The sequence below is a fragment of the Acyrthosiphon pisum genome, chromosome A3, assembly GCF_005508785.2.
Source record: "Acyrthosiphon pisum isolate AL4f chromosome A3, pea_aphid_22Mar2018_4r6ur, whole genome shotgun sequence".
NCBI lineage: Eukaryota > Metazoa > Arthropoda > Insecta > Hemiptera > Aphididae > Acyrthosiphon > Acyrthosiphon pisum.
Window position 1 is genome coordinate 36,811,905 of NC_042496.1, and position 14,391 is coordinate 36,826,295.

The 14,391-nt window shown below is 28.2% G+C and overlaps 1 protein-coding gene across 1 annotated transcript; it reads left to right on the forward strand.

The window, feature by feature from the left end:
- Nucleotides 1–1,487: 1,487 nt before the first annotated feature.
- Nucleotides 1,488–10,489, forward strand: LOC100163561 (kelch-like protein 3). The gene is made up of 11 exons (XM_008184677.3): nucleotides 1,488–1,625; nucleotides 1,701–1,928; nucleotides 3,814–3,903; nucleotides 4,018–4,252; nucleotides 4,646–4,821; nucleotides 7,392–7,485; nucleotides 7,541–7,738; nucleotides 7,869–8,189; nucleotides 8,340–8,495; nucleotides 9,502–9,730; nucleotides 9,795–10,489. The coding sequence occupies exons 2-11, from the start codon at nucleotides 1,873–1,875 to the stop codon at nucleotides 10,016–10,018; spliced, it is 1,779 nt and encodes a 592-aa protein (XP_008182899.1). The 5' UTR covers nucleotides 1,488–1,625; nucleotides 1,701–1,872; the 3' UTR covers nucleotides 10,019–10,489.
- Nucleotides 10,490–14,391: the final 3,902 nt, after the last annotated feature.

Below are 14,391 nucleotides of genomic sequence, written 5' to 3' on the forward strand. Positions count from 1 at the left end.
TAAATTTTAGTACGTCACTAGATAGCATCACAGTCGCAAACGTACATACCCGTACAACTTTGTGACCGGTATCCCACCCTCCCCCTGCCCCGGAGTGTCCAGTCCTATGTAGTAGTTCGTGCTAGCTACTATAGCAATAAACTAAAAAGTAATAAGTGAAAACTTGTAATACCTATCAGAATATAGCCGATAAAATGTTTTATTTCATGGAATAACAACTGTTTTTAGTAATAAGTGAATCGATAATCGAAAAGCCGATCGAAAATAATATTTACGATTTACAATATTCGATCACTGTCTGAGAATATACACTCAATCGAAAACCAGCAACCGAATAGACTTTTTTGATCGAAAAGAGATATTCCATTGATCTTTTCGATTGATTTGAGAATAGGTCCCCTGGGCCTCAAAATGTCTTAGGTAATCTGGGCTTGCCGTTGCCGCAGTAATGACCGAAATGAAAATCATCCCGACCATTCCCGACCTGTGACGCAACTAGGTTTTGTTACGAAAAATGTTATGGGGGCCGTGTGGCTTGTACTTGTTCAGTAGTCAAGTTGCACAGTACAACTTGTACTCAGATATAATGAAAAAAAGTTAGTGCCGTAACTATTTAACCTTTAGTTAAATCTCTAATGCCAGACAACATTTATGGACTCCAATTTTTAACATATTTTCAAGAATTGTAGTAGTAATGTTGATAGTTGGTTATATTAAGTTCATTATATTTTTAAGTAAATCTCCAACATTACATGAGTTATTAGTAGTCAAATAGTCAAATTAATTAAAAAGCAATTCATTAACTAAATAAAATGTAATAGGTATGTTCATTTATCCCGATTTTAACACAATAATACATTATATTTAAATAACAAAAAATAAACTATCAATAAATAATGATTTATTTAAAAAAGTTTTTCTTACTAGTCTTCATATTTGCAGTCATTTATACATTTTTCCGGATCAAATTCATTTGTCCTAAATTTTTCCTACCTATACTTAGGTAGGTATGCAGTTAATCTTTCTTGTGAAATTGAATTCCGAAGATAGTTTTTTAACAGTTTTAATTCATTCAAACATAAAACCTAATAGACAGGGAATGCAATGCGTACCTTGCGTCCCCTCCCTATTGTTGCGGCACTGATCCCGACATCCCCAAACAAATAAAAAATCGAAAATCGACCACACAGTCGTTTTATACTGGAGTGACTTGATGTCCTGATGATTTTTCATCCATACAATTGAATATTGATACCCTAAATTGTTCGATGGAAAATTCTATTCGCGTCTTGTACGTTATTGGATCCCAGCTACATTTAGTTTTTTCATATGGTGATTTGAAGATCGAAGATTTCGAAGACGTTCTGTGGATTGTCATGGTGCCACAGACCGCCAGCTTCTAACACTTCTAATTTTAAGGTTTGCAGCACTGATGTGTTTTTTTTATACATTTTTATATTTTAATCACACAGCACTGATTGAACACCACAATCTTGTAGTGGGTATCACCTCTTGTAGTCTTGTTATCGCTTCGGCGCGCCATGCGCATCGGCCGCGGCTGCTCCATCCTGTAATCTCTATCAGTTGATTAGGATTTCGGCTGTATTCGAGTATTCCTGTTAAATGTGAGTTGTATATTTGTATATTATGAATTGTTGTGGTTTCTAAATATTCAATATTGTGATGCTGACTCGTTGCAGCTTACATACGGCAGATCCGAGTTCCGAGACTCCACCACATTTTGAACGCAAGACAATATCTAATGGTATAAGTACCTACCATCAAAGATAGTCACTAGAAACGAAATTGATGTAATTTTCAACTGTGGTTGAACATTTTGGACGAAACTCATCGGTTAATAACGGCGGTGGGATGGATATTTCGATGGAGACATCAACCCGAGAGACAATCCCATTAAGTTCAAATAGGTATTTTTATTAACATTACGTTTTGATCTATTCACAATACTTAATTGTTGTGGAATATACACTACATAGGTACGATTAAATTGCGATTTATAAAATACCTTACCTATAGCTAGTTACTCAAAAATGTTCTGTAATCAATATTTAATTTATTCAAATGTTAGTGCATTACCTATTTGTTTTCTTTCTCAGACTCACGTGTGCCATATCAAATTTACAATCAGCAGAATCAATTTTGTGTTATTAACTTTGTTATTGGAGTAAATTCATCTTCCTGTTTAGAATCGATGATGATAGGGGAATTGTTTTTTTCACATTCCTTCTTTTAAGAGTAAATTGACCTACAGTAGAACCTCCATTATGTGAACCCTCTATTATCCGACCATCAGTAAGCGTTGTAGTGCTTATACACATAATCTTGTAGATATATAGTTATGTATAATAAATTAATGTGTATTATTATTGTTTATTATTATTAATAATAAATAATAAATATCAATAGGTATATCATATATTATTACGTATGTATTTTTGTGATATGTATGAATACATATTAATGTTTTCCCGGTAATAATAATAGTTTAGCATCCAAACTTTCACGTTTCTAATTCTTTCGTAATCAAGGTTTTACTATTGTAGTATCAAACATCAAGTTTGAACATTATTTCTATTTGAACCTAGGCTTTTTATACAAGATATGAGTAAGTATGTAATTTATTACAGGTTATTAAAAATGCTCATATATCTACTGTAAAAAAAAACTAATATAAAACACAGACTATGTTCTTAACTATGTTTGATAATAAGTCATAATAATAGATAATAATAATAGATATAATAATAGATCAATTCAATCTAATATTAAACAAAAATGAAAATGATAAATTCTGCTGACTGCCAAACATTAATTTGCTATGTTGCGTTTGGATTATTAAGAAAAAACATATAGTTCCAACATCCCTTAATTAATTTGTTAAAAAATCAATGACTATTTTTTTAAATTTCGGTTACTTTTCTGTTATCCCTACTACTGCTCGATGCCGTGACTACCACGACTACTCAATTCTGTTAACTCGACTACTATAGTACCTACTATACCGATAGTTCCATATTTTAATACATAATAGTAATACACATGAATTGCCATTTATATAATCATGTGTATTAGTATAACGTTTATTATCAGTTATCACATAAATTATCACAATAGTGGAGAGTTATAACTTATAATTTATAAAACAAGATATTAAATATATATATATGTCTAAAATTAAAAGGTGGACAAGTGGGTACCGCTCTGCTGTACAGTAGTTGTCGAGTATGTCATTGTAATGTGGATGTGTTATATTTGAATAACAACGATAAATGATTCTGAGCGGAGACTGTGCGTTATAGACTATGCCTAGCAATTCAGTGGCGCCGAACACGCATGGCTACTGGGTTAAATACCCCATAACTTTTGAAGGGTGTGGGTGGGTAGGTGGGTAACTGCTTAGTGCTTGTTGAATTTGATAAATTACTACTAAATATACAATATCGTAAATATTATATATTCAAACGTTCATAAAAATTAATTATGATAAAAAGGTCTATATATGATTAAAATATGAACTGTATCGGTGAGGTATTTTTATATGGATATCCATGTCTATGATTTATTTTCGATTTTATCTAAATCTGCGTCAGCAAGGTAGTCGAGATAACAGAATTGAGACTCGCGGTAGTAGGGATAACAAAAAAGTATCAAATTTTGTTTATGGACTGATTTATTTTGTTAATCAAATTATTACACTTACTTCTTCTCAATATTTAAAAAAAAAAATGAGATATATGTTAAGTCTGTGAAAAAGTACAAGAATGTTACCATTACGTTTATAATAATTTTTAGATATCCAGATGATGATACCGAAATTGCTTTAACATCTAAAAGTTTAAAATACAAAGGAAAAAATGAACCTTACCCAAATTTGATGCAACTGTATGTACCGTATTACTATTTATTAGTTAACAAATTTTGTACATTATTGTACAAATAAATAATAAAATTTATTATTTGTTATTATAATTAAAAATAAATAATAATACATTTCAGAGACGAGTGTACAATGGACGTATCACTGGTAGTGAACAACCAAAAACTAAATGCCCACAAAATTGTCTTAGCTTCAAATAGTGCCTATTTTGATAGAATGTTTGACAGTTATTTCAAAGAACGGTTCCAAGATAAAATAGAAATAAATATAACCGATGTAAGCTTTGAAATTTTGAGTACACTTGTTCAATTTTTTTACACATCAGAAATATATATCACAGAAAATAATGTTCAGGTAATGTTTATTTTGTATATTATTGTGTATCTAGTTTCATTATTTGTTTTTTCATAACATTTTATCATATTAATATTATAATATATTATACTCTGGCAACAAGAGAAGTAAACCGTGCCTTAACCAAATCATTCTGAGTTGGCACATCCTTGTCCTGCACAGCTCAATTCCGCAACCTACGGGCTGTTTACCAACAACCTGTCAGGTCACAATATTGACAAGAGTTGAAAATTGAGTTTGTGTTTATGTATACCGCACTGAATGTCTGAGTGCGGAAAACAAATAAACAATGCCTCGGTATAATCACTGGCGTCAGACTGCATTTGCGAAATGGCTTACTTCTCTCGTGGGTTGGAGTATAGTTAAACATGTTCAATTTTATTTTTATTTCAGGATTTGTTGATTAGTTCCAGTATATTTTTACTAGATGAAGTCCAAACTGCATGTGTAAACTACATAAAAAAGATAATTGACGCGGAAAATTGCATAAATATGAAAGATTTTGCTAATACTCTAGGATTAAACGATCTCTATTCTATATGCATGACTTATATAATAAACAATTTCAGGTAATTTATATATTTATACCTACTTCTAAACAAAATTTTAATTTAAAAATATCAAATAAGGTCAGGTGGGGTAACAGCGAAGTGGTTTTACAAAATCTCAGTTTAATGGAACATACCATCTTACTGTATTCTTACGTGGAACATAATCAGGAATTTAAATTTGTATTCAAAAAAGTGTTGTGATAATCCCAGTAGTTTTTAAAAGCCTGTGAAAAACAAAAGAAAAATTAAGGAAAAACGGGAATTTTCACTGGTTGTTTATATTTCCATTTTCTATACATGATAAAACCAAAATATTTTGGTTTGTTTTGAGCCATTTACGGACATTTTCAGTTTCCAATTTAATTAGTTTTTTTTTCTATAAATATCAATAAAGTGTTATCTATTGGGCCAAAAAGTGAAAAAATCTAATACAAGGTTCCTGATATATTGTTATAATAGCAGTTGAAAAATATTGAATTTAAAATTGAATAATTATTTTGTAGTTAAAAATTTATAAAATGTTCAACTTTCATATCTAAGGATTGAAAATTTAAAACAAGATTCCACGTGAATATTTAATTATGTTACCAAAAATTCTAAGAAATACATAAGCACAGTTTATTTTTATAGTCATTTTAAGCTCAAATTTGGACGAAATTACATATTAAAAACCTGGAATAACTATTTTAGTTATTTTGTTGTGATGGTATAATATTATTCGTGGGTACTTGAAACTTCTAAAGTATACTATTATATACCTATGATAGTACCACGATTTGTTGTTAATGTATAACGCGTTATAATTACTTAATGGATATTGTGATATGATTAATTTGGAATTTATTATAGATACCTATTAATTTTTTTTTTAATTCCATAGATAAGTATATAATATGTCTTATACCTAGACTGACTTACGGTCTCCGCTCAGAATCGTTTTTCTTAGGTACCTATACAATAATATTATATCATTGAATTCAAAATTAATACCATCCATTATGCAGTGACCCACTTGTAACCTACTGTACAGCAAAGCGACATCCACTTTCCCACCTTTTTTAATATACATATAGTTAATACATAGGTATTAGTTTTTTTAAGTTTGGTTGATATAATGTTAACAGATATTATTCAAAGTTTAACTTTCTACTATTTATATATTTAAAGATTAATATTTGTTACTCATAAATATTTTAGTCACAAACAATGTTTATAAAATTTTTTTTAACCATTTAACAAAATAAGGCATGTCGTACTTTCCCCATAAATCATGTCGCACATTCCCCGTGTGGAACTTTACACGGGGAAAGTGTATAATCGGCTAATACTCATTTGTATCATACAATTAGCACAATTCATAAATGAAATAGTGTTATAAATATTAAATAACATTTATTTACCTAATTTGAAATTATTTTGAGCAATTTAGCAGGTTAACTAGACTGTTGAATTATCGTCGATTTAAAAAATACAAGTAAATAACTGATTAGATTTTTTGATAGTGATGACTGCTATGTTTGATATCCCAAAGTGTAACCAACATTATACAACATTTGATTACTATTAAACTTTGTAATCTTCATGAAATGAACTTTAAAATCGAAAAATTGTATTGTATTTTTTACAATCCGATTAGGCACTAGCCCCGTTAGGCTTTTACCCCACCTGACCTTAATGCAAGTTAATCTATTGGGGATTGAAAGCTTATCAATTATCAGGCCGGAGGGGGGTGGATCTGTAACGGGGATCATGTAAAATAACATATAAATGATACATAGCGTCCCCGTTACATCTTATCAATTTCAATCGCCAATTTGTCAGGATTTAGTTTTTGAGCGGTTGATTATTTCTTGTTGTTATTTCATCATAAGTGATAACTTCACAATTACATGAACCCAAATTTATTATTTGCTTTTAATAACTTCGAGACAGTATCTAATACCTTTCATAGGCGTTATAATAACCCATTCTCTGAAAGCTAACAATGACTAAATAATTAATATATATGTAGAGGGATACCTAAATATATTATCTATAAGGAAGGCTCAGATTTCAATGCAAAGTGCATATTTTTTTGATTGATTTTAGACAATGCTATTGCCTAATGATATAATAATAAAATTATATAATATTTTTCTGTCTGTAAATTAAAAAAAAAAATCTATTCTACATACCATTGTACCAAATGTGTTAAATTGCGCCACATGCATGTTTTTAATATATGCATTTTTTTGTGTTTTAAAATTTCTTAAAATTTAAAAATTTCTCTATCTTACTTAGTAATTTTTTGGATTGTTATAAAAAAATATGCATTACAGTAAATCCTGATCTCCAACTATAACTCTATATTGTGGCGTGTTTATTGATTTTAAAATGGGCCCGCAAATATTTTGGCACGAATATTTAAAAAAACTGAAATAACACTCTTTATTTCATTAATTCTGTAATAAAGACCATTGTTTCATTAGTGATTACTAAAAGCTTTTTATGAAAAATAGTTGTTCATTCATAATTGATGTAATTATTATTTTGTGTAAAATCACATTTAATTGAAAAATAAATAAACTAATATTATGTATTATTTATAGACTTGTAGCTAACTCTAAAGAGTTTATGAAGACTAATTATGATGAAATAATGCTATTAATCAAGAATGATGATTTATTTGCTAAAGAAGACATGGTATAATTTTTTTACTTAAGTTATTGAATCGTTGTGAATAAATATTATTTTAAAGGTTTATGATGTTGTAATGAATTGGATAAAATATGATCCAGCAACTAGATCAAAATATTCTTCAGAATTGTTATGGTATGTTCGGTTACCATTAGTTTTAAATACTTACCAAGGAGTCATAAAGGTTCATGAGTATCAAGGCGCTAAAATTAATGAACTTAGTTCTTTTCGAATGGAACATCGAAGACCATTTAGAAAAGTTAGTCGTGCCTACTTAATTAATGAATTGTTTATATGCTAAAAGTTTTGAAAAAATAGACAAGTTACCTTCAGATTACAAACAAACATTTTAGATTTTACTATACATTCATTGGCACTTATTTTGTTAGGGCATATTAGTGATAAGTCATTATCCATTTGAATCAACTCCAGAGTGGTATGATGCTGCGTATGATCAATGGCAGAATTGCATATGTGAAAATTGTCTGTGTAAAACCTTTCAATATCGCTTATTACCTCCTAGAACTTTGTGTACAGTTATTTTACTCGATGACGGTCGCTTATTTGCTGCTGGAGGATCTAGATATGGCACTGGAATGAGATCAACATATCTATTCGATCTGAAAACACACAAATGGATATCCTTTATGGACATGCATTTTGAACGTCTTAGACCATTTATAGTGCAACTTGGATCTTATGTTTATGTGGTAAAAATTTTATTTACACTTTTTAATATTTATTTGTCAGTTCATCTATTATAATGTGATAATTGTGTAGAACCAAAAAAAAAAATTTAAATTAAAAAAAAAAAAAAACAACAAATTACATTGAAATGTACATGTATAATTTGTTTATAGATTGGCGGTTGCACTAGTGAAAAACAAGATGCCAGTGCTATAGAATGTTTTGATTTACTCAAAAAACAATGGTTTGTCATAAATTGTGAAATCGACCTAATTGAGACATTTAAAAATAATAATTATGTTGCCTGCGTTAAAGGATTAATTTACATAGTAAGATGTTTTTTTTAATCTTTTAAAAATATACTCTATTCCAAATCGAGTCGGCGGCGACCAGTTTATATCGGGTGGTGGTTAGACATATGGTGAGTGCTGCCACGGAACAAAGCCACACCCATGCGCACGACTCGGCCGCCGACTCCTGATTTTATTTGGAATAGAGTATATATATACACAAAATGTACAGTTAATTTACCTTGCTTATAAAGGTGCAGTTTAAAATAGTTCTTTTTATTGCACATATAGAGTACAACCACATACCATATTTAATGAATACAATCAGTTAAAATTAAAGTGCATAGACTATGATAAAAATGTTGGTTAGACGCCACACACATAAATTTCTTACAAAAATTGTTTTTCTAAACAAAAAAAAACAACTACTTGAGGGACTGTACAGTCATAGTTAGGAAAATACACAAGTATATTTTTTTTCTTCGTCGTTTAGTTTAACTTCTCCAAATTGCACTTACTTCTATTACATTGTTGAAATAATGAAATTATAAAAATTGTAAAGAACAAAAATATTAGTGTTTTGTCAAAAGCTTTTTTAATATTTTTATTTCTTATAAAGTTATAACTAAAAAAAAAATAATTTAATAAATACTAATAACTGACTTAAAAATTAAAATATTAAAAAAAGCTTCTCATAAAGCATAATATTATTCTTTATTATTGTTACAATATTAATTGTTGTCTTAGCGTCTTAATTTTGTTGGTATCATTAATTTAAATAAGGAATTCAATTTAGTAATTCTCTGCTGTGCAATATGGCACTGTAATGGATATAATTTGAATATTATATAATGAAAAACAACAATACTGAGCAAAGATGAATTAACTTTATAGTGACCAAACCGTTATTTTAATAATAATACAATTTTAACAGGTCCAAATATTTGCATTTTTTTCCTGCCTCCCTTCTTTTTAGTATTTTAATTTTGATCTCTGGCCAATTTAATGATTCAAATTAATAAAGGATGTTTCATTTTTAATTTAGATTGGAATAAATGAAGCTGGATACTATGACTCTCATAATCACAAGTGGAAATATATTGATCCAATACCTGAGTTTAATACAGGTTCTGCGGTTTGCACATTAAATGGAAATATTTATATTATTGGTGGTCAACGTTTGGAAAATTGTTACAAAAGTGTATGGGCATACTGTACGCTAACTGAAGAATGGGTATCCTTATCCGAACTAAATTACGCTAGATCGTTTTCTGGTAAAAATTAAAAACATGGTAATTAAAAATATTTGATATAATAATAATAATTTTGTATTTGTAGGTGCTGTAGCAATGAATGGTAATATTTATGTATTTGGGGGAAAAATGATGAATACGACCTATTCAAATACATTTGAAATATACGATCCTCATGACAACAAATGGGTAATTTCACATGCTTATATGAAAAAGGATCGATGTCACATTGACGCTATGGTGATTGAAAAGAATTCTGAATTGTTTAAAAAAGTGTTTGAAGAAGCAACTAATACTATTATTCATTAAAAAGCGACTGTGAGTTAAAACTCAATTTATTTTAATAAAACAATATAATTATTTATATTTACTCAAAATTATTTAGTATAATTTAGTGAGGAGTGTAAAGGTTATAGTTATTATATTAATAATTGTTAAATGAATATTATTTTACAGAAAAAAAATGATTCCTTTATACCTATTAAAATATTATTTTCAATATTGTTTATAGTAAATTAATTTTCTTGTATTTATAATGTTTTAACCATTCCTTTGTTGAATATATAATAACATTTTATTTAAGTTTTTATTATGTAAATTTTAAACTATCATAAGAATTTTTTACTTTAAATATAGTATTTAAGTGATTATTGCAATATTTTTTTTCAGAGGTTTGTGAAATAGTCACAAATCATAATGCTTCTTAATGTAATTGTTATATGAATCGCTTACTTCAAATTTCTAATAATTATTGTGTACAATAAAAACAGTCATAGTAAATTTATGTATTAATTAATGTAATTTACATCCATTGTAAATTGATATTCAGTAAATTAGATTCCAACAAGTGAGATATTAGCAAAATGGTTGGATTAAAACATTAGTTTACTGCAGTAACAGGATACGTAAAATTATTTAAAATTATAAAAAAAAAAAAATACAAAATTAATTGTTTTAAAATTATTATTGATTATCAGGGCTCGTTACTTCATGCACTAAAAAATGCATAAATAAGCATGCATTCATGCACTAAAATTTGTCAAAATATGCATTAAAATATGCACTAAAAAGTTTCAAAATATGTAAATTATTTAAATATATAAAAATATTCGGAATTGTTTAAATAAAATATGAATAATGTGTACAGTACCTATACCTCACATGAAAACACTAAAACAAGAAATTGAACGGACAAACGCATACGACTCAGATGAGTAAACTCATCGGCGAGTGTAAGAAAACTATACTGTACAAATGTACAAAATTACAAATGCTGGTTGGTGAGAAGCTGCCACTTTATACGGTGGAGGATGGTTGTGGTAGCGATTACACTGTTTCCCCGATATTTCGTAAAACGCATAAAATCTAAATAAGTATGTACTAGGTAGTCACACACTCCTGAATAAAAATAAATCAAAACACTATAATTTTGTAAATGGGAAAGTAAATAAGAAACAAGAAACTTTTCAAATATTTGTCTAAAAAATATTTTTATGAAATAATATGCACTAACGACTTTAAAAAATCGACTATATGCCAAATATGCCTTTACACCCAAAACATGCAAAAACATGCATTATCAAACTTCATATTATTAGTATTATTATTACTATTGTTATGAAACGGATTTGTATCTCAGTTAGCATGTTTTCCTGTGTAGCAAAAAAAAAACATGCAGATGCATGAACTTACGAGCCCTAACTTACGAGTTGATTATTATTTGTAATTATTACTGCTGAAACAGTTAGTAAAAATACTTTAATTTTGTTATATTAATAAATGTATATAAATTTTTTTTTTTTAAGATATTTTAAATTCAGTTTCCTACAATATAAGATTTAATATGTAATATTGTGTCATCTATAAATTTTTTAAAAACTAAATCTTCATTAGACTTTGTGTTTCTAATAAAATTATTTAAATTTAAGTATTTATAAATAAGCGATTCATATTTGGACATTGTATACAAAAACAGCTGCTCTAATTTGGTGTTACATTAGGAGTCAGGCCCAAAGTTTCAATATTGATGGCTTTTTTCATTGATAATTTTCCTAAACATAGACATTTTAGTATGCAGTTTACAATTCATGAAACTATGGTATGCTACAACTTACAAAATATGAGGAATATCAGAATATATAATAAACGGGTCTTACAGTTAATTCTTTTTTTATAAAACCATATAACAATAATTTTCTACTTTTTTCAATAAATATTTTATCTTAAATGGATAAGTGTTCAAGCAGTTTATTTATTTTATTATTCCAAGTATAACATTATATATTCAATATAATTTATAGTTAGATATTGCATCCTAAATTCTACCCGTACAAATTTATTTCATAAGTATTATTATATTAATTTTGAATATTTCATTTATGATAATTTAAATTTGTTTGCATTGTATATTTTTATTATATTCATGATAACATAATATGTTTCCAATGTTTCTAAACTGAATTAGTTTTAATTGAAATATTGTAATAGATAGTACTTATGTAATTTTTTTACTTATTGTTTGTATACTTATTATACTCCTGTGTCTTTAGTATTTTTAACAGCTGTAATTATACTATTTTTTTGTAATTAAATTATACATTTTATGTTTGAACCCACCAATACTTGAGTCAGTGGTAGTTTTAAAGTTTCACCTCCTCCCTTGGGCTGTGAAAATGTGTAAATACATAGTAACTCTAATAGCTATCATTGTCATCAAACATAAGGTAATAATTATAATTAAAAATTATTTCATGTTGGTATGAAACTGGATTTCGTGGAACTGTGATATACTTGGCCAATATTTATAAATTATTAGTTTCTGGTGGCTTTATCAATGATTAATGTTAATAATTGTGATACAATTCAAAAGTTTGGCCACTATATCAATGAATATACTGTAGTATCTTATTATCCTGACTAATAATTGGGACTGTGTTTGGATTAAACCGAATAACCTGTAAAATGAGCCAAAGTGTATATTTAAATACTCTGTTCTGTAAAAAACATATATCATACAAAGGTTATCCTACGAGATATAATGCAACACAGTATTAGGCCCCACAAAATACAAAATAACTAATCATTCTGATTATTTTTCTGATAATACTATAAAAGTATGTATTTTAAAAACGGCTATCCGGATAAATTAGGTTCTGCTGTACTTAACAAATACACCAGTCAGAACACATGTACAGTTTTACATTCATGGGGAATAAGCTTAATAAGTGCTCATAAAATTGCTTATCAATTTATCATGTATCTATAAAGAAATAAAACAGAGATGTTTATGTATTTGCAAAATATTTTGGCCCCCCACTGGGATTGAACAAGAACCATCCCTAACTTAGGTAAGATACACTGATAATAAAGATCTGCATAATTTTTAAATACTTGTATATATTATATTGTGGTGCTATGTAAGTTTTACGCATAAAACCTAACTATTGAACTTATTTTCTTGTAGTTGTGAATAGTTGTGTTTGTGTTACAATGAAACAAATTTTTGATTTTTGGTATCAATGAAATGAATCAGTTATCAGTAATTATTTTGTATAAAAATTAGAAGTGGGCCGAACTCAAACATATAGTCTCAAACTGAACCATTTAATATTATGTCAAACAGAACACAAACCGCATATTCAGCTTGATACCAAACTCAAAATGAACGATATGTTCAACATCAAACTTGGCCCGTACCAAACATTTTATTTAATACGAACCTGAATTCAAACCGTACAATGTTTAGTATAGGTAACGAAGTACATTATAATATGTATTTTTTCTAAATATAATAAATTCTACAAAAATAATAATGGTATATAGTTGTAAATTTGTGTAATGGAATTATTTAATACATAATTAAATAGTAATTTTATTATATATTTAAATTATAACTAACGTACTTCGTAGTCTGTAAAAACTGACAACTCTTAAAAAAAAATGTAATCGTTAAACTCCTTTTGGGTGTAACCCGCTGCAGTAAGTGTAACTCAGCCACCCTGGTAGGCAATCCGCCTACATTGTAGTCGGATCGCGGAAAATATGCAATAGCATATCAAATTATCAAGTAGGAAATACACCTGCTAAAAGTGCAACTTAGCCACCTTTGTAGGCAATGTGCGAACATTCAATTTAATGCATGCTTGTTCCTGATCCGACCTTACAACCAATGGTAACCAATAATAAATAAATACTAATTTCTAATAATTATTTCCCCTATAACCAATAGCATTGTAAAACTCAAAATCCCTGTGTGAGGACCTCCCCGGGTTGGTCCTACCGGGTCCATCTGTGAATCTAAACCATTCAAGGACCCACTCAAGCACACAACAAAATTTCATCAGGTTCATCAGGAGTTTGAATACTTACACACAGACAGAAGAAATATTACATATATTAAAAAATTATGTTGGCTGGAATGTAGTGTATAAAAGTCTGCTGGCCAAAACACATTTTTCATTATTACTATGAAATATCAATAACATTTTTATTTCTTAATACGTTTTGACAGTCGTTTATTTTAATTTTCGACGAGAATTCTATTTTGTTTTTTCCTAATAATATTTATTCAACCATCAATATTGTTTTAATTTATATGATTTCCTAGAGATTTATTTAAATTTTTTTTGTAGGTTTTAAATGTTATTTTTTTTTCTCTAATTTTATGTAAAGTGAATAACTTT